Source organism: Nyctibius grandis, chromosome 4 (genome assembly GCF_013368605.1).
Source record: "Nyctibius grandis isolate bNycGra1 chromosome 4, bNycGra1.pri, whole genome shotgun sequence".
Lineage (NCBI taxonomy): Eukaryota > Metazoa > Chordata > Aves > Nyctibiiformes > Nyctibiidae > Nyctibius > Nyctibius grandis.
The window spans coordinates 37,252,064-37,278,942 of NC_090661.1; the positions used below are offsets into that span (position 1 = coordinate 37,252,064).

General features: G+C 38.2%; 1 protein-coding gene across 3 annotated transcripts in view; it reads right to left on the reverse strand.

Annotated features, from left to right (window-relative positions):
• SPRED1 (sprouty related EVH1 domain containing 1) overlaps positions 1-26,879 on the reverse strand; it is a 68,064-nt gene that overhangs the window by 22,721 nt on the left and 18,464 nt on the right. For 2 of the 3 annotated variants that reach the window (XM_068398779.1, XM_068398781.1), the window contains exons 2-3: positions 10,074-10,248; positions 2,081-2,249 (exon numbers count right to left, since the gene is read on the reverse strand). In XM_068398779.1, the coding sequence (XP_068254880.1) occupies positions 2,081-2,249; positions 10,074-10,248 (344 nt within the window). Of the gene's footprint in view, positions 1-2,080; positions 2,250-10,073; positions 10,249-11,751; positions 12,052-26,879 lie in introns of all 3 variants that reach the window. The other variant, XM_068398780.1, reaches the window with a different exon arrangement.

The window sequence follows — 26,879 nt, forward strand, 5'->3', positions numbered from 1 at the left end:
GGAAGACAAGCTGTTGGGGAAAAAGACCAGCCTGGTTTAACAGAGAACTTAGGCTACAACTTAAGGAAAAAAAAGAGAACCTATTTGCTCTGGAAGAAGGGTCGGGTAACTTGGGAGGTCTATAGAGATGTTGCTAGGTCACATAGGGAGAAGATTAGAAGGGCCAAAGCTCAATTAGGACTTGATTTGGCTGCTGCGGTCAAAGATAACAAAAAAAGTTTCTACAAATATATTAACAGCAAAAGGAGGGTCAAGGAGAGCCTCCACCACTTGCTGAATGAGGAGGGTAGTGTAGTGTCAGGGGATAGGGATAAGAAAAAGGCAGAGGTGCTCAATGCCTTCTTTGCCTCAGTCTTTAATGTCAGGACCAGTTGTCCTCAGGAGACTCAGGCCCCAGAGCCTGAAGTTAGGGATGGGGGGCTGTGTGAAGCCCCCGTAATCCAGGAGGATATGGTTAGTGACCTGCTGTGCCAATTGGACACCCACAAGGCTATGGGCCCGGATGGGATTCACCCCAGAGTAATGAAGGAACTGGCAAACGAACTTGCCAAACCACTCTCTATTATCTACCAGCAGTCCTGGTTAACTGGAGAAGTTCCAGCTGACTGGAAATTAGCAAATGTAACGCCCATCTACAAGAAGGGCCGGAAGGATGATCCAGGGAGCTATAGGCCTGTCAGCCTGACCTCGGTGCCAGGCAAGGTGATGGAACAGATCATCCTGAGTGCCACTACACGGCACATGCAGGACAATCGGGGCATCGGGGCCAGCCAACATGGATTCATGAAAGGCAGGTCCTGCTTGACCAACCTGATCTCCTTCTATGACAAAGTGACCCGCTTAGTAGATGAGGGCAGGGCTGTGGATGTAGTCTGTCTAGACTTCAGTAAGGCATTCGACACTGTCTCCCACAGCATCCTCCTGGACAAACTGGCTGCCCAGGGCTTGGATGGGTGGACTCTTCAATGGGTTAAAAACTGGCTGGATGGCCGAGCCCAGAGAGTGGTGGTGAATGGGGCAAAGTCCAACTGGCGGCCGGTCACTAGTGGTGTTCCCCAGGGCTCAGTTCTGGGGCTGGCGCTGTTCAGTATCTTTATAGATGATCTAGACGTAGGGATTGAGTGCACCCTCAGTAAATTTGCAGATGACACCAAGCTGGGTGGGAGTGTCGATCTGCTGGAGGGTAGGAAGGCCCTACAGAGGGATCTGGACAGGTTAGATAGATGGGCCGAGACCAACAGCATGAGGTTCAACAAGAACAAGTGCCGGGTCTTACACTTCGGCCACAACAACCCCATGCAGCTCTACAGGCTGGGGGAAGAGTGGTTAGAAAGTGGCCTGGCGGAAAGAGACCTGGGGGTGCTGATCGACAGCCAGCTAAACATGAGCCAGCAGTGTGCCCAGGTGGCCAAGAAGGCCAATGGCATCCTGGCCTCTATTAGGAATAATATAGCCAGCCGGTCTAGGGAAGTGATCGTCCCTCTGTACTCGACACTGGTGAGGCCGCACCTTGAATACTGTGTCCAGTTCTGGACCCCGCACTTCAAGAAAGATGTTGAGGTGTTGGAGTGAGTCCAGAGGAGGGTATGACCTACGAGGAACAGCTGAGAGAGCTGGGGTTGTGTAGCCTGGAGAAGAGGAGGCTCAGAGGTGACCTTAGTGCAGTCTACAACTACCTGAAGGGAGGTTGTAGTGAAGTGGGAGTCGGCCTCTTCTCCCAGGCAACTAGCGATAGGACAAGAGGACATAGCCTCAAGCTTCGACAGGGGAGGTTCAGGTTAGACATTAGGAAGCATTTCTTTTCAGAAAGGGTCATTAGACATTGGAACGGGATGCCCAGGGAGGTGGTGGAGTCACCATCTCTGGATGTGTATAAGAAAAGACTGGACATGGCACTTAGTGCCATGGTCTAGTTGACATGGTGGTGTCAGGGCAATGGTTGGACTCGATGATCCCAGAGGGCTCTTCCAACCTGATTGATTCTGTGATTCTGTTATGCAAAGTGCTTTGACTTACCTCATTTACTAAACACTCAACACCATCCCCCTGCCCTGCCAACCCCTTCACCTGAAATACTTACCTTGAGAAATATCCTCTACTGCTCTCCGAATACCTCTGTCAAATGCTCTTGCATCAGCAGGACTCTGAAATGTGAGGCCAAACTTTTTGTCATCAATCTTCCAGTGGTAAAAAGTAGGAGTAACTTTGTTGTAAACAAGGTCCTTCTTTAATGTGCATTCCAAGACCACCTTCCAGAAAGAAGACAGGAGGGAAAGATATCACTGACCAATATATCAAATTAGAGAATGAAAGGTAGTCCTCCTGAATTACCTGAAAACATACATCATAAGAGCAGATAAAAGTCTCTGTTTAAACTTCTTCCTGTTACAAGGATGTAATTTTAACTTCGTTTCCATTATGGCCAAATTATTCACTAACAGTTGATGATAGGTGATATGGGTTAACGACACTATTTTTATATGAAGTGAATCTTCCCAGACTCAAAAGTATCTCATACCTGCAGCAAGCACTTCTGTCAGTACAGACTTGTTAGATGTTCAACAAACTAAACAGGCCACACCCCGAAAAAAAACATTACTGTGCTGATATCAGGTATTACTGTATCACTGGAAATTTTATTTGTATACTTATTCTATAAAATCTTTGATCACTGGACTAACTTTATGCTGTTTTGAGGCCATATCAGTTTTCTCCCAGAAAGACAAGAGAAAATAACACAGGAGAATCGCTTTAAAAACTGAAAGTAAATCAAAACTAAAATCTTTTTTAATGTATTACTGCCTGTACCTAGACATAAATGTAGTTATGGCTCATGTTTAACTACAATGAAAACAGTAATTAGGAAGAATTAACAGAATTATTTGGCTACAAAACCATTACAGGGATACATGCACATTCAGTTATGAAGCAAAGTCACAGTCTTCGCATCGTTTCCCCACTTTAAATTGGCTGGTTTTTAAAATATATTTGCATATTTAATTTAACTGCAATAATTATTTTATGTAACATTGTTACACTGAATGTTTCATGATTAAAAAAATTCAAGAAAGTACGGAGGAACACACACTGATCTGCTCTGGTATAATAAAATGCACAGCAAGGCAACCTGTATCTCTGTATTACTATTAGATTCTGAAACCCTACACTGAGAGATGAATGAGGAATTTTAATATTCTATCATTTCAACATTATTTTCAGCATTTTCATTTTTAATTTTGTTACATATGCAGCTTTTTGAGAGGAAAATACAAAATTTCTTACAGCCTGTGGAAAAATTAGGTTAATTATAAACATAACTGAGGAAAAAAATCTCCAAATTTAAGAAAATTCTGTCTGTACTTAAATTATTCTTACCTGTCCTTTGTGTTCTTCCTCTCCTTTTCTTGTATAATTATTACATAGGTAAACAGGATTTTTTTTTTCCTGCTCTTCATTATTTATTCCCCCTACCCTACACCCCACCACTAATCATCTCCTTTTGAGTTTTACTGCCTTTTAGCTTTGTCTCTAGAATGATGACATTCTTTCTGCACATACAAACTCTTTCAGCATTAAAATAATTTTTGTTACGCCACTCGGAATTCCCTAAATGGTCAACAATATGTAGGTACAACTGCCTACGCGAAAGCATAGGAAAGAATCTAACTATTTGCTGTAGATGTGCAGGAAAAGGTGCTGCAGAAGAAAAAAAAAAAAAAAAAAGTAGTATAATTTTGCAGTTCTAAGGTGTATTAAATGATCGTTCTTTGCTCCTTTTGATTATTTTTAAAACTTGCTTCCTCCTAAAAAGAGGAGTTAAAAATGAAGATTTCTCACATCACTGCATCTTCTAGGTCTGTGAGCACTTCCGTGGGATCTCTACTATATTAAACACCAACTATTTTCACACTATATTTTGTGTGCAGTTTCACCTAAAATATCAACAAAACGTACCACAAGACTGATTTTATAGCATCTCAATGAACACCTGCTCCCAAAGGAGTTAACCCACATTACTTTATACTGAAAATTCATACCTGGATGACAAATATTTAAGAGATAGTACCACTGGAGATAAACTACTGGATTAAAACTTTACTGAGTAGAAGCTATGATTTTCAAAGACACCCAAACCAAACCAGAACACCCCCAAACCAACACCTCTCAACCCAGAAGCACCACTTACCATACCCCCCCAACCCTCCCAACATTTTATAAGACAGGCAATCATTAACAAAATAAGCAAACATCCTATCCAACACCGTAATTGTTTTCAGCTTGATTTAAGGAAACAACAAATTTGCCAGGAGGACACTGATCCTTCCAGTCTAAAGCTGTATGAAAACGGACCAGTTAACACAGTAGATATAAGTGGTTAAAGGCATTGAAAAGGGAAAATTAGTTGCATAAAAAGTGTATGTGTTATCAGACATAAGAATCCATATAGCTGAGACTTTATGCCTGTCCCACCTGAGAGAAAAGGCAAGAACCGCAGGTGAAAATTAGCAGTGGGACACAAATCTATAGATACCCAGACTTCAATAGTTTTTAATATTTCTGGATGCAATAAAAACCCAAACCAAAACCATATCAACCATACCCTAAAGCATTTTTTTTTCCTCCCCAAAACACTGCTGTGCTTTGCAGCAACAACATATTTTTTCCCTGTTAAACATAATGCTGTCAAAGGCTTCTTTATGCTGAAGCATGCAAACCCGCATTGGGGCTGGGGAGGAAGTATCCTCATACACATATCTCCAAAGCCCAGAAATGGAAACCAAGCTTTCAGCAATACAGATATTTTTTCAGAGTCTTCAAACATCAAAACTCACATTATTTTTTACTGCACTTTGCTATGGTTTGGAACTCTCCACATCGTATGTCAAGATGATATCATACTCTCCCACATGGTTACCAAAAATCTGCCTTCCCAGATCTTTTTAGGTAGACCTTCCCTAAGATCTCCAGTGATACACACAACAAAAACCTGCAAAATTATAAATTAAGTGACTATGGCTTAACAAAATCACATTTTTTAATAAACATGGGTTACTGTTCTGAAGGTTTAGCACATAATGGGAAATGTTGCAGTTATCAGACTCAAGACAGAAGAACTCCAGATCCACATGATCAAGATCTAAATTCTAAATTCTCAGAGCATAGATAGGGCTGTATGTCTACTTACTACTATTTAATGAAAAAATCCTTTTAATATCCCGATGTCATTAAGTGCAACACTAATGAGTTCACAGCTACTCAAAAATACTTGCTTGCTACATGTTTCTTGTCTCACCTCTACAAGCTACATTCTTTAAAGATGTTAGAAACTATTCGGCTTCTGTAGACAAGCTGAATCTCTGAAGTCAGCAATTTTAAACCTCAACACTTCAAAACCAAATATTTTTAAACAAAAATCAGTATTTAAGATACCAGCATCATTATCTAGGGCTTATTTTGGAAACAAGTATGAAAAAAACCTTATTGCATTTGATATAAATTTCTGTTTTGATAACAGACCCCATAATTGAACATTTCTAGATACTAGATACTATTTTTCTGGTTTCTAGCTGTACTTTCAACAGCTTACAACATTACATGCAGATAGATAGTTACACAATTTCTCACTCCCAGGTCAAATCTACAAACACATAAGCATAGTAGTTTTTGATGAAACTTCTGAATGGCTTTTCTGCTAAGTGGAATCAAAGGCTTTTGTCTAGTCTTGGGATCAAGCAGCATGACCTGAGTATATTCATGCTACAGACCATGTGGCCCCAGTGCCACTGTGACATGATTATTCTGTTATGTGCTTTTTTTTTTTTTTCAATTCAAAAAGTAAGATGATGTAAGGACTGTACTGCAGTCCATCAGAATCAATCTTTTCTCAAACTTTAAAGCCAATTTAAAAAGTAAATGATAAATTAAGTTTTTGAACAGCAGATTTTTAGAGGAGTATTTATATTCAGTTTCAGTTTTGTATCTCTCCCTTTACACAATTATCTGTTCTTCAAAAGAAAAATTTTAAACTTTGATTTGTCACTCCTAATTAACGATGCAAAATATACTAGTCCCCTTTTTTTCCTCTTGCAGTAAAAACTTGCATGGCAAAGGACTGGAGAAGAAAATAAAACAGAACAGAGAAGTCTACTGGACTTTTCATTCAAGAATGTAAAATTCACCAAAGCTTAAAAACGTGTAAGCTTGAGCCTAATGCGTGTTTAACACTAGTGCTATTAAGACAGAAGAGAGCTACTGTAAACACGGTAAAAGAGAGCAGCAGACCTGACCAAGTTAGGAGGGACTGCCATTGTTCCAAGCAGACTGGCTGGAGCCAGACCTAGGAAGGTGAGTATAATAATGGACGAAACATGTAATTATGTTGAAGTCTTCCCGAAATACCCTTACATTCCAATGCAGATCTAAACAACCTGAGCAAACTAGTGGGGAGCATTCCCTCTCCTAAATGAATTCAATGGTGCCACAACTGATTTTCTTCCCGGATAACTAGGATGCTTTTTGTGAACCCCATGAGATGTTTTAAATAGCTTGGCACTGCACAAAAATTTTGGAAGTTCTACATGTAGCCTGAAGCTGGTTCGTAAAAGGGCTGACAGTAACCTAACTCTCAGGTATATAAAGGAACAATGAGAAACGCCCCCAACAAGGAACTTCAATATTTAGACATTCAGTCCCAAAGTATTTAATTTATACGGTTGACTTACAGACTTAGATCGATAGTCCTAATTAAATGCCCGCATATCCTATAAGATATATTGAGAGATCTGGCACATTGGAATGGAATTGCAATGTAGCGTCAGAAGCAGTACTGGGAGAAGCAGCAACTAAAGCTAGTTTACAAGAAACAATAAAAGAAGAGATAAAAGATCTCTCATTCTTATGGAGCATAACCATTTAAGATGCATCTGGAAGATAGCGCCATCAAATACCTCACCTACGGATTTCAAGTTGCTTTGGAATAAATTCACCTTTCTACTGATACTAGGTTGAACAGTAATACTGGCTTTATGATTCCCATATATCTTAGGTAAAAGCCATAGATATGAATCCCATTTGCTCTCTAACCTGAGGTATTTCAAAACTCATGCTTCCCTGTGTCCCAGAAAAGTGCTCCAAGTTCCATGCTATAGGTTTTCCAGGATAAGGGAATTTCTGCACCTTTTCTGGAAGCTGAGCCAGTTCACAAAAGAAAGACTTACTGGGCAGAGGAAATCAAAATATAATCTAGTTACAAAGGTATTTTAATGGTGTGTAATGTGACTTGGGGAGGAGAACTCCATTTGTAAGGATTACTTTCTTTTTTAATCCACAGAGGTATTTTCAGAAATGGCTGTGTGTAACTTGCAAAAAAGTGAGTGAACTGGAAATCACGGTCCAACTGACCGAGCCATGATGACTTCTAGATACTACAATAAACATTACTGAAGACACATGTGCTCAAAGTCTGAATAACTGAAATGTTCAAAGTGGTTTAGGAAGCTTTTTTAAAACTATATTGCTACTTTCTCTTTGCAAATACAACGGCAGAGCGATCAACTAAACACTGTATGATTAACTTCAAAGATTACTCAGGTATACAGGTCTACACATCGAGGCCATTCTAAAATGAGATTAGAGCGATGCTGGAGCACAGAAACAGCAGATTCAGTATAACTATTACTCAAAATCAGATGATGATCAAAATATTTGGTCCCTACTCAACAGCAAACTTGATAAACTCATAGCAACTTCCACTTTCACTTTATTTTTAAAGAAAAAATAAAAAATAGCATTTTATGCCACTGAAGTAATCTTCAACAGTCCTTTTCAGGGTTGCCTCTTTGAGAACACAGCCTTCTCCACTCTTTCAGTTGGAACAAACAATTACATTTCAACTGCTTGGTGTTGATTTTCTTGGTCTTTTCTTTGTATTATGAAATATAATAGTCACCTGTCAACTCTACTTGGACTAAAAAAAGCCCAATTGTTTGGCTTCATTAAAGAAAAGGTTAAAAATAGTGCTTGAACAGTGAATCCACAGGAATACCCTAAGAACAAATGTAAGACCATTAACTACATTTAAAGCATAAGGATCAGAACAGTTTTAGAATCAAGTGACTGGATCCCCATCCAACAGAATTTCTCTTCTAGTCCCTGCTACAGTCCTTCCAAAAAAGCATCACAACCTAATGATGTCCTCACGTACCTTGGTGCAAGATCTTGTTTCTTTTATGCCAACAGGGGTCTTGTTACATACTGTGCAGCTTTGCTGTTAATTCATTACACATTATCTGCTGCTTATAAGTGCATTATTTGAATTCTGAGGAAATACATGTATACACAGCTTCCTTTTACTCTGTTACCAAAGCATCACTGCTCTTCCCCACAGTCTAAATCTGTATTTGTTAGTTCCCTCAGCTTTATTCAACATACGCTGGATAAATGTTCTTCCCAGCTGCGTTTCTTCCATCTTTCATCCTGTGTTTTTGAGGGTCTGACTTCTAACAGCAACTTCCTAAAACTGCAGTAAGATCAAAATCTGCCCTGACAGACTAGGACGTCACATTTAGGGGCAGTAGGGGGGCAACAGACTGCCACAGGATGGGACACGCACACACAAAAAAACCTGTTAAGGACAATAAAGGTTTGGAAAACATATTCATACTAACATGAGCTTGATTTTGGACAGGAAGAGGAGCAGAGACATTTAAAGCCTTCTACCCGGACTGGAAACGAAACAAGGCTTGCCCAGGGGAAGCAGGAGAGAAAGCACAAACAGATAAGGATGCTGATGGCTGTGACATTTTTATATGCATGTGGGAGAAACGTTAAACCAGACTTCATTTCTGAGCATTTTATTACACTCAGACTCTGAAGGCAAGCTGTAAACGTTGAAAGTATTAAGAATTAAGATAAAATTGACAAGTATCTCTAAATGCAATTAAGCTCCTCAAAACCAGCCCCAATAAGGCTAAAAAAAGTTTAAAGGGAACTACTGCAAAGCAAGGAAGGAACTGCAGGTGCACATAGCTGTGCAGGAACACAGGGTACTCTGCTAACAGCACTATGCCTCGCTGAAACAACTGAGTCAGCAGAATTTCTATTTATATGCTCTCTTCCTACAAGTCACAGTCAAGGCAGAAAACTTAGCAGTCCTGCCTCAAGGGAGAAAGTGGTATGCTCGAGAAAGAATCAGCAGTATGGTATAAGAAGCAATTCTACCTTTTAAGCTTACACAGGAGTAATAAAGTATTGACAAAAAAGAGTAAGTTCTTGATAAAAGTCTTTAAGATGGAGCTTTTGTGCTTTCCCCACTTCTCTTTGTTTACAGAGTAAGACACTGCCCCCTTCACAAACCTATTTGGCACACAAGTAACCAAGCAAGCCTTTGTAAGCCAATTTTGTCTTCCATAGGTCTGCATGTAGAAACTGCTGAGATCCTACATCAGTTTTCCTTTTGTGAGGCTGACTTTCATGATGCTATTTAAGACAAGTTTATTACTGGTATTTTATTTAATGTAGCTGATAAATGAATACTGCCTGTGTTCATCAAAACAGATCAATTCTTGGACCTGTCAGCTTCATGCTTTCTTCCAATATAAAAGCTGTTTTCATGTGAAACGGCTACTTTTCGTCATAGCCAAATTCCTCAACTAACTGAAAAATTCCTTCAGATTTTGTGTTTTTAACAAGTTCTCATTTTCCAACACTCCTATTAAACACATATCATCGGTGCACAAACAGGTTAACAAGAAGATTTAACTTTAACCTTCCACCGGAAAAAAAAACTGACCAGCAAAATGTTTCCCCAAATGGATGGAAATCTGCAATGAAATAAAAATGTTTTAAAGTTTCCAAAAGATCAACATGCTTAATTCTAGAAATGCATGGTATTATTCCAAAACCAAATATTTAGCTCTTTAGGTATATAATCATTGATATGGATAAAAGCTCAGCAACAGCATTACACTGAGACTATAAATTTACTTTCTAGTCTACAAGCAACAATAAGCAAACATCTATTCTTAGGTCCTATGTAGTTTTAATAGGAACATTAAACGGATGTAAATTGTTACCGTTTTATCCCTGAGTCGTTCTCCATGGATAAGAAAATCAGCACAGCTATTCTCTTCCTGGGGAATGACTTTGAAGACTGTGACACAGCTTAGTCCACCCCCTCCAAGTGGTAACCATCCACCACTTGAGTCATCCCGGGTCATCACCACAGCTCGCACTCGTGCATAACTATTACTGGAAGAGATGCAAAAGAAGAAATTAGTTTTCCATAAACGCAAGCCAGCTAAGTTTAGTTAAAAAAACAAAACAAAAACCAAACAACAAACCCAAAACCAAGATCATGATAATTAACGTTGTGGAGGTGCAGTCCTTCCATAACAGTCACCCAGAAGAAACCAGTCTAAGATGACCCTCTAAAAAACATTCCTCTGTACTTTTATGCTTTCATTAGGACTTCTTGGAGCTTACAGTCAATTCCTTGTAAAGAAACTTAACCAGACAATACAGTTCCTCAGAGTCAAAACTGATATTCTTCTAAAAACCTGACAGTCAGCGATCTAGCTAGAGAGGGCCAGGGACGGGAAGAGAGTAAGAATCCACTCCCGATTTATTTTAGACTAATCATGGAGCCAGTCAGCCACCATGAAATTGCACAGAAAGGAGAACAAGAAAGCAGAAAGAGGTCAGGCCTTCTGCCACTGAAATCTAAACAAGAACAGGCTTCTAGCCAAAAACCCCTTCGTCCCTCCATCCCTCCTCCCTACGCACATCACCCATCCTTTGCAAGGGTAGGTCAGGACACACACGCTGTGGGGTTCGACAACAGAACCAGTTACGGCTACTTAAAACCTAGTATTTGCAGTGTCTACTGGCTGGTTCTCTCCTGTATTTGCAGTGTGTGGAAAATTACTTGCATTTTACAATTTAACAGCTTCTTCCATCATTTAGCATTTTTATAAAATAAACAAACGTTTATCACTTCATTACTTAAAAGCCAAATTCCTTTCTCAGAGTCTCAGAAAAAGTGTTTTTGGTTATCTTCTCTTTCTCTCAGCTTTTATTTGTTTATTTTAAATTAAATGACAGGTTTTAGTTTTGGTTATGAATTTGCTGCTACATCAGTTGGAAAATCCCATGGTTTACCAAGGATATTCTAAGATCCTACATTTGAAGAATGGTTTACTGCATGAATGTAATAGTCTATGAATGAACATTTCAACGCTTTAAAAGAAATAAGCTTCATGATAAATTTATCGTATTTCTGATTGAGGGTTTAAGCATTTATGCCAGTCAGCATTAGTGACGTCAAATTTAAGGACAGAATAGGAAATATTAGAAGAGGACAAAGTTGTTCCTTCTGTACAAAATTATTTGTGATATAACCATTCACCAAACTTATATTTTAAAATGATCACTGCTTTATTTTTTTTTCCCCAAAATGTCCCAAAATAACTGAAGCTAGGCTTTTTTTGCATAATTAATATATTAGGTTCTCACACGCACGATTCACACATATGATTCACTTATATATATAAAAAAGAATTTTCCTGCAAGCATCTAAAGCTTAAATACATAATGGTTTACAAAATGGGAAATAAACCAAGACTATCCAATTTTAGCTTATAGGCAAGTGAATTTGCTTATAGAGACTTTGTTTGCCCCCCTCCAAGCAAAAACCAGCCTCCTCCTCCCCCTAAACCTCGTAGTTAAAATGACAGTTCAGTCAAAGTTTCTCACCATTTCTGTACCAACATTTTTAGTAACTCCTCCCACACAGCAGGCAAATATAATCAAGAAAAATCCAATCCTTCATTGTATGCATCTATCAGTTCTAATATCTGCAAATAAAAATGGCTGTATCTTGATGCTTAATAATATTACTGAAAGTTGAATCATTCATTGGTCTCTATCACTGTATTTCACTCAGAGAGAAGTTCAGATTGTAGTTGTACACTTCAGACACAGGTGGTCTTTTGTCTCATTTCTCTCAGGTGAAGAGCCTCTTCTGACAGACACTGAGAACACGAGGACTTTCCCCTGAAACAGTAAGAAATAGGAGGCACCAATTGGTTAAACCTACATGCTTTCTTTGCTATTCTCCATTCAAGTCAACCACAAATTTAGCTTTATTTATTCTATAAATTTGGTTGTAAATATGAATATCAGAGCTTTCTTTTGTATACCAACAGACTGCAGCAAGAGTTCAGTTAAGCATCATTTAGGAATATCACAGAACTTCACTAAGGGTACATTAGAAAACTTGCACTACCACAGATGATTTGTTGTGGTTTTTTTTTAAATGAAAGTTTACACTCCACATCCATTTTCTTTTTAAGAATTGCTAAGGAGAAGCAAAGATGGAGGATACATATCACACCTCAATGGCTTAGCTACTTCCATTTGCCAGAAGTTTTCTGGCAGTGTTGGGTTTCCCCCCACTTCCCTATGAGATGCCTAGTTAACAATCTTGTGTTTTGCTTGCATATTTTCTAAGCTGTTTTAAACAACATTTATCCTTTCAAATATTTTAGAAACTGCTGTCAAAGCCAGTGCATTAGTGCAAGAGCCAAAATAAAATTCCCCAACAGGTAATATTTAATGAATAGCCTCTTAAATTGAAACAAAAGTTTTTCCAGACAACCACCCTGTAAATTAACTAGACAAATTCATTACTGTACTTGCAACAATGCCAAAGACTATGAAGAGATTGCTTAGTTTTGTTTTTGTCGTTTTTGGGTTTTAATATTATTTTTTATATTTTAAAGGAACTTGCAATTGGTAATGATAGCTATTTTTAGTAACAACACAAGCTGGTTTGCAATCAGCCACAAAGAAGCAGCAGGACTTAAGAGTGATTTCCATTTCCAGAATCCTCTGCAAACAAAACAGCATCTGCCTGTCTCACTACTGATGCTCCCAAAACCACTCAGATGTCTTGTATCTCTAAGCATTACAGCCCCCTTTGCTTCTGGGAATTTCGGAACAAATTGCTAAACTGCCGAGGTAGTTTAGCTGTGGGAAAAAGGGCAGACCAGGCTCCAGTGTTTTCCAGCACCACCCCTACAACCTAACATTTTTACCTACTCTTGCATGTTTAGTGGCTCTATCAGGAACGGCTAAACAAAAGGAAACCAAACAAACAGGGCAATCAGTTGAGCATTGCTCTAATGAAACCTTTTACTAGAGCTACCACAAGCACATGAAATGTAGCATGAAGAGCAGCATTGCACAGCTGACCCAAACCTGTTGTATCACATCCAACCTCCTGAGACCTCCTGATTTTGGTTGTGGACACTGGAAACTCTTAAGGCAGAGCAAGGTTTACAGGAAAAGCCATACAGGATTCTGTCCATAGGAGCATGCTGCTTCCCAAGAGTCAGTGCTGAGCACAAGTGAAGACTGCCGACAACCACATCAGAATCCAAGATCAACTCCTAGCAACTATGCAAACAGATCTTCTGTCTAACAGCTGAGTGCCTCAGGTAAGGAGATGAGAGTACAGTATTCTTATGTGATTACAGTGAGTTATAAATTGCGATGAAGCAGGGGGAAAATAAAAAAAAGGTTCTCTACAGTGTTATTTTCCCCTAGTAGTTAAGAGCTACTGAAGAGTACAGCATGTGTCTGAATGGTATACCTATGAAACCCAAAGTCATTTTATGATAGCATAGCATAAAGTTTCATTCTAAAAATATTAGCAAATGAAGATAATTCTTGTAACAAAATCCAAAGCTGGAGTGGGGTGAACATACTCAAGCCAATTAAAGATACCAAACGTTACTACAAAATTTGTCCTTTCTTCCATTAGTGATCCAGAAGAGAACGATGGTTAAGAATTTTCTGCCAAAATATTTTTGCCAGAGAAAAAGGGGAGGAGATGTTGAAGGAAAAAAAAAAAAAAAAAAAAAGAGCTATCTTAAAATCATAGAATTGTTTTGGTTGGAAAGGACTTTTAAGATCATCAAGTCCAACCATTAACCTAACACTACCAAGTCCACCACTAAACCATGTCCCTAAGCACCACATCTACACATCTTTCAAATACCTCCAGGGATGGTGACCCAACCACTTCCCTGGGCAGCCTGTTCCAATATTTGATAACCCTTTTGGTGAAGAAATTTTTCCTGATATCCAATCTAAACCTTCCATGGCGCAACTTGAGGCTATTTCCTCTTGTCCTATTGCTTGTTGCTTGGGAGAAGTGACAAAGAAGAATCTTGTTGCATAACATTTTAACCCAGTTTCAACAGTATGCAAATCTTCCCTCTCCTAGATTCATACCAAGCATTACTGTTTTTATTTGTATTGCACTTTGCACATTTCTATTTTAATATAGGACTGAAAAATAATAACATTGATCTCAGAAATGTTTGTTAAGACAATTGTACTGCCATTGAAAATTATGTTTTAGTACTATGAACCTACTACCATCACCATCAAGAAACCTGGATCTTCAAGTGGAATTATAAACGGAACCATATGAGAAATTGACCCTCTTAGCTTTGGTAAAAATATTTAGCATTATGGTTTCTTTCAAAGCTGGAAAGCGGATTTGCAGAAAAGGACCTCAGGTTTCAGGTGGACACCAAGCTGAGCATAAGCCAGCAATGTGCCCTTGAGACAAAGAAGGCCAATGGTATCCTGGCCTGCATCAGGAGAAGTGTTGCCAGCAGGCTGAGGGAGGTGATCCTTACCCTCTACTCAGCACTGGTGAGGGCACACCTGGAGTGCTGTGCCCAGTGCTGGGCACCCCACTACAAGAGCGATATGGAGCTACTGGAGGGAGTCCAGCGAAGGCCACCAAGATGATTATGGGACTGCAGCATCTGTCATCTGAGGGAAGGCTGAGAGAGCTGAGAGGAATCTCCATTCTTGGAGATATTCAAAAGTTGCCTGGACATAGTCCTGGGTAACCTGCTTTAGGTGGCCCTCCTTGAGAACGGAGGCAGGAGGACAAGATGACCTCCAGAGGTCCCTTCCAACCTCAGCCATTCTGTGATTCTTTCTTTTACTTAATATCGTATTTCGAAGTACAGCAATCTTAATAAAATACAACTTCATAAATATAACTAATATGGGTTAATTTATGAGAATTCATGCTACTTTGAAGTAAGAGTTGTCACTATGCACAACTGCTATTCAAATACTTCTAACAAGGCTAAGGAAAAAAAAAGGCGTTCTGAAAATCGTGACACTGCTATGAAATTACACTATCTTTGCTAGCACACAACTAACAGCTCCAGGCTGATCTCTGAATGTGAACTGGTCATGGATCAAGGCTCTTTACCTTCGCCTGGCACTTTATACATGTACTTTAACCTCTCCACTTCTGGTGCAATATATGTATGTGTTTGTAGCCTCACCCAAAGAGCATATATGAACCACACTTGGCTTTTTATGGCTCTTATTATCCAAACAGCTCAGCAGAAGATTTTACAATTCCCAGCTAGATAAGTGCTCATGAGTACGTGCATTCCCAGAGTAGCAGACCACTGAGCTATTTCACTTGCAGATAACGTTTGTTGAGTATTGACTCTGTTTATAAAAAATAATTCATTTCACCAGTATCACATGAACATATTGGTACACTACTGATGATACAAAGCCCTTTGTTACTAATGGTTTAGAGAATGACTGCCACTAGCACAAAACACTGACTTCTCTACAACAGGAGATGCATAGCACGAGTACTAAAGACAACATAATTTACATCAAGAAAACATGTGACAACATATCCTACTAATTTTTATGAAAAGAAAACTGCTGTATATATATTTTTTGCCATAACTACTACATGAGGCTCTGCCTGACATGACTGTTACCTTTCTCCTCTCAAAATTACACCAGCAAATCAGAATATACACCAAACTATTATGCTGGTAGGAGGCAAAACTTTGCAGATTTTCTCCTTTAAGAGAGAGGCAAAAGGTATTCTTCAGAGTAAAGACATGAGGTAGAGCAACCATGCATGGCTACTAAACCTAGGAAATGTATTTTTGTGAGGAACTCGGCAAGAAAAGACATGGATTTCCAGGAGGAACTACAGACAAATGCTGTTACATTTAGGATACTGGTACCCACACTGATTTACTGAAGAGCTTTGGACTTTGCCAGAAAACTTGAATGGAACATTCCTGCTCGAATTAAAAAAAATAAAAAAAAATAAAATCTGCTTACAGAAACCTGAACTACCAAGCAAAATGGCTTGAACCCAAAAGGGCAGAAGGAAAAACTATGTGGAAAACTGTATTACATAAGGAGGGGATAACTGGTATCCCAAAAGAGCCCAAAATACTTGATTATACAATTATTATTTAGCAAGAGAGGCTTGTAAAACAAGGTGTTTGACAGTGTTCCTACAATTCAAAAGGGAAAATGAGACACAAATGAACAAGTGTCCAGAACGGGAAACTGTCAGAACAGTATATTGCTGTTATGAAGTGTTCTCTTGGACGCAACATCAGAATAAAAAAAAAAAATTAAAAACCAGCAGCACTAGAACCACATTCCTATTTGAATACAGGCAACTTAAGATTTGTGACCGTGTAAAGTAACCAATGCTGCAAGGAAGAATGGCTACTACTGCAAGAGCTTTTGCAAAGCACCATAGCACATGAAGAATGGAAAAGCTGTTAACAAGATTCGAAAACCATGAAAATTACACACAAACTAGGTATTTGACATTTCCGTGAATAACATTTTAGCCCCACTCCCCAGTGCTTCCTCTTGTTTAATAATTGTAGCTAGTTTCTATTCTATATGTCATCCATGAGGATTGGTTAAACGAAGTAATATTTTAGCAGATTAAAGATGATCACAACACATACTTGGATTCCACCTCTTTTAAACAATCTGCCTTCTGGAGGCCTAAGTTTTCTTAATAGTATGAATTCTGTAACACTGTCTGGTCAAGGGGTATTTCTTAGAAAATTGCATCTGATATCAAATACATAAGCAAATAACAAACTTGAACAAACTTATTTTTCTTTCTACCTTTCCCCACAGAAGTTAAAAAGAACCAAGGTAACACTCAAATATGAGTCCACAGGCTTTGGACACGTGTAGCAGAACTAAAAGAATGGTATATAGTATGTAGTTCCCCTTTGTAAGAGTTGGTGAGATGAGCTGGACATGGAAGATCCTTTCTAATGACTTCCACAGCTGCCTGCTTAACAGAGGACTGCTGGTACCAGGGACTCCTGGATTAAATTCCATCTGATTTTAGGCAGATGGGATAACAGAATTTGAGTGGTCAGATCCCACTGCTCATATGCCTCCCAAGTTTAACAGACTTCCTCCAGAAAACCCTAAATTTGCCTCATTTTTGTAAGCTGACAGCCATGAACTCCAGAAACACCCACTCTTCATCCCAGCTCAGCTTCTCCTCTCTATATATATTCTCATAGGTGTTTCTTCCTCCTTACCCCAGAATTTCAGAAGATCCAGAGGAGTCTCTTCACTCCATTTATAGCACAGAACTGTCTGTACCTCTTCTAATTTTGTGAAATCACTACTTGTTTCTTATCAAGTAGCAATCAAGCTATTGAGTACTGATGCCATGTATTAAGAGTGACTTGCTTACCATAGAAACATGTAGATAAAGATGAAAAAGCCCACAAATAAAACAAGAGTTATTTTTTTAGATAGGAAAAGTCACCATTTCTTTCCAACCTTGCAAAAACAGAGGAACATCTAAAGAAATGATGGAAGACAAGCTTTTAGTTTTCTCTAGCACTTTAGCAAACTTAGGACAAGAAGTTTGTACCTAAGGCAGATTCCACCAAAACTAAGACAACTTGACACTTCCAGTAAATGTCATCAGACAACATCCATCCAGTCTAAAAGGAATTTTTTTTGTGTTTTTTTTTTTGTTTTGGTTTGGTTTGTTTTTTTTTAAATGAAGCTTACAGATTTGAGTTGTGCCTTTTATTTTCCTTGGAATAGCAATGATTACTACAGTTTATGATACATAATTTAAGGAAAGTTTTTCAGGTAATAGTTATATCTGAACAAGTCAGAATTCTCTCTTCTCTCAGGGCCATTTTCCTCCAGTCTTTCATGCTCACATATTCCCTGAGCATCACTCAAGTATGCAAGTACAATTAGATCACCCTCACAGTCAATGCTATTAGTCATCTAGCCTTCAAGATTAAGGATGGCAGGACTCTGGAGACCCTGTTAACAGGAGATGTGAATGCATTAATCAACAAGTCACTTTGTAATAAGTTCTTGACACTAAAATAAGATTAAGGTAACTAATACACTGAAGGACTACCATAGGAAGATTCCTTGTGAACAATTTTAGCTACTCTAAGAAGGTATGACAGACTGTACTGAGTATGCTATTTTGAAACAAGCACCTTTTGTACACACACAAGCATACTTTTTATTCCACTGCTCCTTGCATTTAAGAATAGGGCTCTGCAAATGTCCAAAAAGCTATTACTCTCCTCCTAACACACCTAAGAACCTACTTAAGCAAAAATAAAGGACAATCAATTAGACCCTGCTATACTTTCTCTCACACACCACAAAAACATTGCCTCAGATCTTGTTTGCTACATCTGAATTTCTTTCAGCTTGTCCTGGACTATATGCTCTTTGGGACAGGGACCATTTGGAATGAGTTAATTCAATAAAGACCTGAGTGCATGTTGGTATACAGTGTATATATATACACAGTATATATAGCTGGTGAGCTGCTACATACTCAATCTTTTGACAATACATTTATGGAACAAAAAAGCATCAGTCCCACTGAGTTTACTCACCTCAAGCAACACTTCATATTAGGCAGGCAACCACAAAATTTAAATTTTAATCTTGCCACATTAAAACAAATTTATAAAAGGTCCAGATCATTCCTGGCACACATTTCCCACTTAGTCTGCACAGAAAAGGAACAGAACCTGAAACCAATAAAGCATACCCACACTTACAAAAATAATCTTCCTGTAACTGTCTTGCTGAGCTGTGATATTGCTAATGAATGTTGTATAATAGAGTTTTAGAACTATGTGAATTAAAACTGTAGTATCATTTGTTGATATTGTTAAATCTAAAGCTTGTCTCAACACTTACATTGACGTGGCTTTTCAAGGACTTCAACCTGTCCATAGGAAAGTGATCTTGTGAAGTAAATTATATTCTAGGAAGATCTCTAATGCTAAATTGCATTTTTTAACATATAAGAAAACAACAAACATCCAAAAGAATGTTTCAAACACACACAAATGGACAAATCATAAATGCCCACACTTACAAAACAAAGACTACAAGCCAAACGGCAAAATGCTTAACAAATAGCACCAAAATCAGAATAAAAAAGAAAATCTGAACAAGCCTTAAGGAAGATAGCTTGTCAACTTATAGATCTATTTTAAAGGTCTATGTTCAGTGACCGAAAAGAAGCTACTATTGCCTTGCTATGCAGCACCACACTTTGGGCTTTGAATCAGTCTTCTTGCAGTTTTAACAAACCAGGAATATTTGGGATAGAGGAAATAAACTGAGACAGACAACTGAAAGACAAATGCGAAGACTTCTATTACAATAATCCATCAAAGGAGAAGAAACTAAAGATTAACAAGACTATACAAGTTGTTTTAATGGTATGCCCTTCATATTTGCAATACATTAGCATAAACAATGTGACTTACATAGCCAGTATATAACTATGATCTGTGTTTGATAATCTCAGTAATAATTAGCATCCTAGCCAGCAGTCTCAAGCATAGAAATAAGTGATTCGCAAGTGCTAAAGTCAGAGAACATAGGAATGTTAAAAGTGCATCAAAAAAGTTTAACTAAGCCTTGTGTAACTACATTCCCTGCTCCAACTACTGCTGAAGTAATACTTCCCATAAGTTTCTGCAAAAAGCTGTATGTAATGAATACATGGCTCATGCATGAATGTAACATTGAGCAAAACAGCACAGTGAAAGGCCTCAGTTCAAAAGACATATTTAAGTTGTATTATTTGCTGCTGTTCCAGAAGAAAAGTTTAAAACTTGTAACCAACTGCACAGAAAAAGAACAAAAAGCATACATGCATCCCCCTAAAAAAATATATACATGTAACAAAACAAAATAAGAATACATCCACACTTCATAAATGATAGCTAGTCATGAGAACACCTACAATAATCACTGAGACTCTTAGTCTACTCAGCAACTGAAAAGGGATCCACCAGCTACATCTCCCTTCTTTGGGCAATGACAAAGTCCTAAACAAAGGGTTACAACACTGAGATCATGAGATGATTTAGTGTTATGATTACATCTCGTTGCTTCCTCTTTGGACCTTTCAAAATCATTAATACCATTAGAAGATATGGGTCTGGGGTGGTACTTCACCACAAGGAGGAAGTTCTGAAAAGGGTGCTGGAGACAGCAAAGTCAAACTGCACAATATATATGACTACAGCATCAAGAAAGCAAGTACAACATGACACAATGCAAGCTCAAAACAGTTTTTAGACAGTAGAATCCAAGCAAGGACTAAAAGAAAGGTCTTTTTTGCTCCAGGCAATCTATGAGACAAAAATACCATGTAGGAACAACTAGGCAAATTTTTTTGGTGCAGCGCTGACATCTATGTTGGACAGTCCTACTCGACAAAACAGATTGCTATCTTTTAAGATGTGACTATTTGCCACTTCTATAACACAAAATATAGTATAATACAATAGTTTATAAAATCTAGTATAAAGTAAAAAATTGTAAAATCTTACTAAGTCAATGAGATATTCATGAAGCCATTCTACAAATATGTGTTCTTGTATTTAAGAGCACTGAAAATGAATCCTGATTGTGTAATTGAAAAATTTCAAACAGAAAATTAAATATCTCTGCTTAGAGAGACAGAAGACAACATTATACATTCAATAAATATAACGAGAAATTAAACTGGTGTAATGGACAAATAGGTGTAGATGGTGAAGATCAAACTCAATAAACAGGAACCTAAATTTAGCTGTTTCATTTGTACCCATGTGTTTTGTTATGGACTTTTGCTCTTATTCCAGCAGCAGAAGGACCTTCTCTATTCATATCCCAAGCACAGGGTCTGCTATTAAAACAGTAAGAATTACAAATAATTTTCCCTTATTATAAATAACAATTAATTTTAAGTACTTTTATCTGCAATGAGACTGTCCAAATAATCCCAATAAGCCAGGAGAAGTCATTAACTGCTTTACTAGCTAAAGAAAGACAATCAGTATTTTATTATGCATCCTGAACAGCGAGGTCAGAAGATCAATAACATACTGCAAGTAACTACTTTAGTGATGCTAACAAATAATCTCTGAGCCAAAATTTTCACTACTTAGGAATTTAAGCCTAAAGTACTGGCTGTATTGTAAGAGTTCATCTGACAGAACTCTGTAGACTTTGTTCACAGCCCAACATTGGGAATGCATTCATCACATATGAGCTTTACATACAGGATGTACAATAGTGTTTCTGAGGGTTCTGCTTCTTGAATTCAGTTGCTCAAACATCAAAAAGTTACTGTGTTTGAAGGGAAGAAAGAATATGTCATGCAGTAATTCCTAGACAGAATTCATTTGCCTGTAATTTTTATCCATTCCTCCCAGTGTTATTAAAGACTTGTTTATTATTACTTTTACAAACTTACTGACTAAAAGAAAAATCAAGAAAAGTGATTGTTTGAGTCAAAGGATTCTAGAACCATCAATCTGCAGTTTTAGCTACCTGATGACTAAAGTAGCTCATCCTTGTTTTCTTCACCCACGTGTTGACTGGGAAGCGTTGTGTGATCTGTACTCAACACAATCATTTATTTGAGGCATTTTCACAAATGACTGAGTAAAAAAAAAAAAAGATATTGATTGTTCCACATAAAAAGCTGATGTTTTAAGAAAAACAGCTGACACAGTAGTTTCTTTAGGAAGCACAAAAAGAAAAGATTGCCCAAGAGTTATTTAAGGGGAAGAACGGGGAGCTAAAAATGCCAGAACTCAAGTAACAAAAATGAAGTAATAGATGTTTCAAAAGTCAGAGACATGAATAGATTGGGCCAGGGGAAGAATATGGCTTGCATAAATTCTTCCCTACTAAGTAAATAACATTAAGAAATAAAAAGAAACTAAAAAGCCAAGGGGGGGGAGGGGAATAGGCGAGAGAGAGGAGACAGTATCTCCTTTTCCCAAACAAGAAGCAGACACGAGGAAAAACTGGGTGCCCTTCTTAAACGTGTGCAGCACAAAGTGTTTGGTTTTAACTGTATGAGAGAAGCATAATCACAAAGCATATCACTGTTCAGCATGCAATTCTTATGCTATGGCTTTCTAGAATACAGTGATTTTCTTCTGCACTAAAAGGGAAGTACAAAATCTCACAGCTAAATCTAAACTGGTAAAAAAAAAACCCAGAGTAAAATACTGAAATTTTTCATTTCTAACTGTATATAGATTAAGTAATTTCCAGCAAATACAAGCTATTTTATTACAATCTATACCATATTAATAGTTTTAAGTAACACAGGTGTAAAACTGCTAGAGATCATGAAGAAGTAGAAAGAAGGGTTCTAAAAAGCATCTCCACAGTGAGTAGAGACAGATGAAAATGCACAGCAATCAGATTTCTTCCGTATTTCTTATCTTTCCTGTAACCACTTTCTCCAGCCTGATTTCAGGAGGTCCTTTAACAGAGACTGGCGAGAGAATACAAAACTACTGACAGTTCTACACTATCTTCTACTGACAAGTCCAGGGCAACGTTCACACCTGCACTACCATCATTCTTATAAGCACTTTAAAGTAATATGATTTGGCACTGTTGCCAGAAGCACCCTCCGTCCTTCTCTTGCCCATACCATTTATTCCTGCCATGCACTTTCTCCACCGATTCTGCAACTTGGCAGTGATCAACCCTGGGAAGCTGATGTGAATCAAGAGTAATCCAGAAGAAAGGTTAACTGCAATCCAGAACAACTATCCAACCTTGATCAGTAAATGACCGATTTTGGTCACAAGGCTGCCTTGTAACTGCTCAAAGTGTTTCTGTCGATCTGATCCTTCAACACGAGTTCCAGAGCACAGTCTGAACACATGTATGAGTGTTTGCTTCACGGTGCCAAACTCTCATTCACTTAAGTCTGTGTGGATCAGGAAAAGAAGGGGTCAGTCACATTACAGCCCAGATGGAGCTTGACTGATTCTCTACAGTAGTATGTAGTTTGAGATTAAGCCACAACTAGCAATGTGAGCACCTAGGATTTAAGTCACAAAGTTTGGCACATTTGATCTCTTTCTGTAGCATCAATATAACTTAAGTCTTAAATTTTCTTTTCTTTTTAGCTTCATGCGTGTGGAATGATGAGCACCAAACATGTAACAAAGTTATGAATAGTTTTCTTCCTCCCAGGAAATGTACATTTTCTTTCTCTAAATTCTTACTGCGAGAGGTTTTGGCCCTCTTTGTATTTAGTAAAGCCCAGTTCACACGCTGATAAAACAAACTGAATTTCTTCCATGTAACGACTGAATACACAAAGGGAAAGCCTCTTGATTTCAGAAGATGCAAAGGGATTAACTCTGGTAGCACAGAAAACATATTCTGAACACTGCAGAAAGTTTATCCCACAATGTGGTGAAAACTGAGACGCAGAGAAACCACAATGTTCAAGAAACACAACTGAAAATACATCACAATATGAGAATCAATTATAAGGACAGGTAACCTGCATGTAGCTTTTAATTTTGATACCATTAATCCACATAAACCCTAGTATTTTCAACAAGGAGATAAAAGAAATGAGCACTGGTCAAACTGTTATAATCATAAAACAACAATTTTACAATGAAGTAACACTAAAGATTGTAGTTCAACTATATAGAGAAATCTGAATGCAAACAGTAATAAGACTCAGCAAGGGTTAAGAGTACTCAGTCTGGATCTTTTTATTGGAAAGGAGTTATAGCAACCTCCATTTGGAAGAAGTTTAATATATACCAAACAAATGTGATTTGTCTGAAGTGATTCATCAGCTCATCTTCATTGATGCACAGTCACCAATAGTCAAGGAAATATCAGCCAAAAAAAGTTTTAAAATAGAAAAGTAGCCTTTAAAAACAACCTAGAAAAATTCATTTGACAACTGAACCCTTTCTGCTACAAAACATTTATTCATTTTAAAGAATAACAAAAATCAATGAAGTGACTATATTGTTAACTAACTATTTGTAATGGAGACTCTTTAAATTTTAATTGAGACTAGTCAATTTACCGGTACAACATATTTTCCAAACTGCAGTACTACTGGCATCATGAAGCACTGTTGCTTATTACCACTTTTTTTTTTTTTTTAATTTGTGCTCCTGCATTATTATGCCAAGCACATAAGGGAGAAGAAATACAAATCTCTCCTCTTCAAAAGAGGAAGAAGAAAAAAATACATGAAAACCCTTCAAGTTTTGCAGCTATTCATCCTTTAATAAGGATCATTATTTACAGAAGGTTATTCAGTATTTGTTGAGAATGCAAGGAAACACAAAATCCATTAATTTTAAGCTTTAAACACTGGGTTCCAGTACACTGGCACTCAGAAGACAAACAGCTTCCAGATTACACTCATGCAAGCATTGTGACACAGACTGGCGATGCATCTCCACGAGACATTAAAGGGCAATGCTCCATTGAACAGTTATACGATAGGAGTACAGTATACTATGCACAAAAGTGCTACACAGCGCTCGCATTTTGTGAGCTTATTAATTGCAAGGTTTTACTCATAGGAGATGTCTCAACAGTCATACATGTAGAGTTCTACCAGTGATTCAGCATCTGTAGGTCTGCAGCAAAAATTATTTGATTTCGTGGGATAACGGGAAGGCAACTAAACCTGCTCACCTAAATCCAGCTTGAAGTCCTACCCCTTTCTTCTGCTCCAGACTTGGGGCACAATTCTGCTACTTCCTTTGTGTTTGCTCAAATCAGTATGCAACTGTGAAGTGAGCTGGTCGTGCAACCAAAACAGAAAATGCATCATCCCAAAAGATCGTTCAGGCAGTGCCCTGCCCCAGATCACCTGCAGTCATGTGCCCCTTATATCTAAGGCCAAGGCTGTGAAGGTGAATGCAAACTAACCCTTTCAGTGGCAGCCCAAAACTATACTTCATCATTAGAAATGCAGATTTACATAATTATTCATTGGGGGGGTGGGGAGGCATTTATATATAAATTCATCTTTAATCTAGAGGAAAGCCATAAAAGTTGTTCTCTAGTCCATACACAAATTTTAATTCTAAACAGTTTGCTTGTTTGTTTGTTTTATTTACTGCTTTAAATCTGGTTTAAATCAGTCTGAAACTGATGACCAATAATATAGCCATTTGTCCAACATAAAAAATCAATTTCTTCCTCCTGTACAGTACGGGAACAAATAGACAAAATTACTCCTTTGCTTTAAGAGATCCAGAAATTAAGAACAATCTTCTGTTGCATTTGACATATTTCAATCACTGTAGATCTATTATACACACACTTCCACCACCAGACGTGAATCCACCACCAGGCATGAATCTTAGGGAAGTCTCATTCAGTCAGGACACTGCTCCTGCAGTGTCTTCCAGATATAGTCAGTAGTGCTTACTTTTAGTCATACATCAAGTTTGAAAAAAATAGAAATTAAAACCAAAAATAATCAAGCAACGATTAACTTCACACAACTAGAGGCCGAAAGCATCACAGCCTTGTTTCAGATATGAAATAAATACTTTTATCATTTTAATTTGAAATTAGCCCTGTAAGTCTACTTATGCATTTATTCTTGATCCTCATGTTCCAGCTCCCCAAGCAGCAGTTACACAGTTAACACCTGATGCCTATTAGAAAAAACTTCTGGTGGGAAGTGCTAAGAATTCACCCCGCTGCCTACCCATCTATCCAGAAATCTGTTCTCACTCCTACTTCCTCCTGTCTGTTCCTTTCTGAAACCGCAGCGGGGTGGGGGGGCGCGTTGGGAGTTTGCCTTTCCTCTACTGGATCACAGTTGTGTACATGAACTATACTGGACCATATGGCAATCTCTTTCAATTCATAAGAGGCAAAACAAACTCCCTACCAACCCAACCTGAAGACATTCAGGTAAGAGAGAAAGCCTACAGATACCAGTGTTCATACGTCTGGTGTTCACTCCGTCTGTGTTCACGGAGACCAATTACTAAATTCTGCCAATATATATATATTAAAGTAACAAGTAGGAACTATAGAAAATGTTGCTTCAAAGATAAGAGCAGCCCTGCCCATACTCACACAAGCATTTACAGCGCACTCCAGCTTCTCTCTCCATCATACACAAAATAGCCAGCTGCCTACATGCAACTTTGAGTAGTCTGGAAAAAACAAAGACTCAGATGCATTACTCAGCACACAGGAAGGCTTTGACATAAAGAAAATTACTGTATTGAAGGAAAAACAGTGCCTGTTTAATGAGCAATGCATGCAGAGGATGAGCCTACTCACAGGAGAGTGAAACTGAAGAGGAGAAAGGTTGAAACCTGAAAAGAAACCTCCGTAGCTGCCTGGAAGCTGCCAGGTGGAGGCAGGCCAACCAGAAACGTAGTGGAGATGGATTTGCCTTTCATGAGGGGAAAATATTGAAGTTTTATTGAACAGCAAAGAGCAAAAATCCAAGAGGAAAACAAGCCCCCAGACACAGCACCTCAGGAGAAATTCCACTACTCACTCTCAGCAAAGAACGGATAAGTTTCTCACAAGGGCCCAACCTTTGGATACACAAAGTTGTGTTTAGCTCTTCAGTAAAACTAGGATTGTCTGACCAAATACACTGGAATAGCACCTTGCTCATTTCCTTTTCTGGAAAGTTAAAACAGATT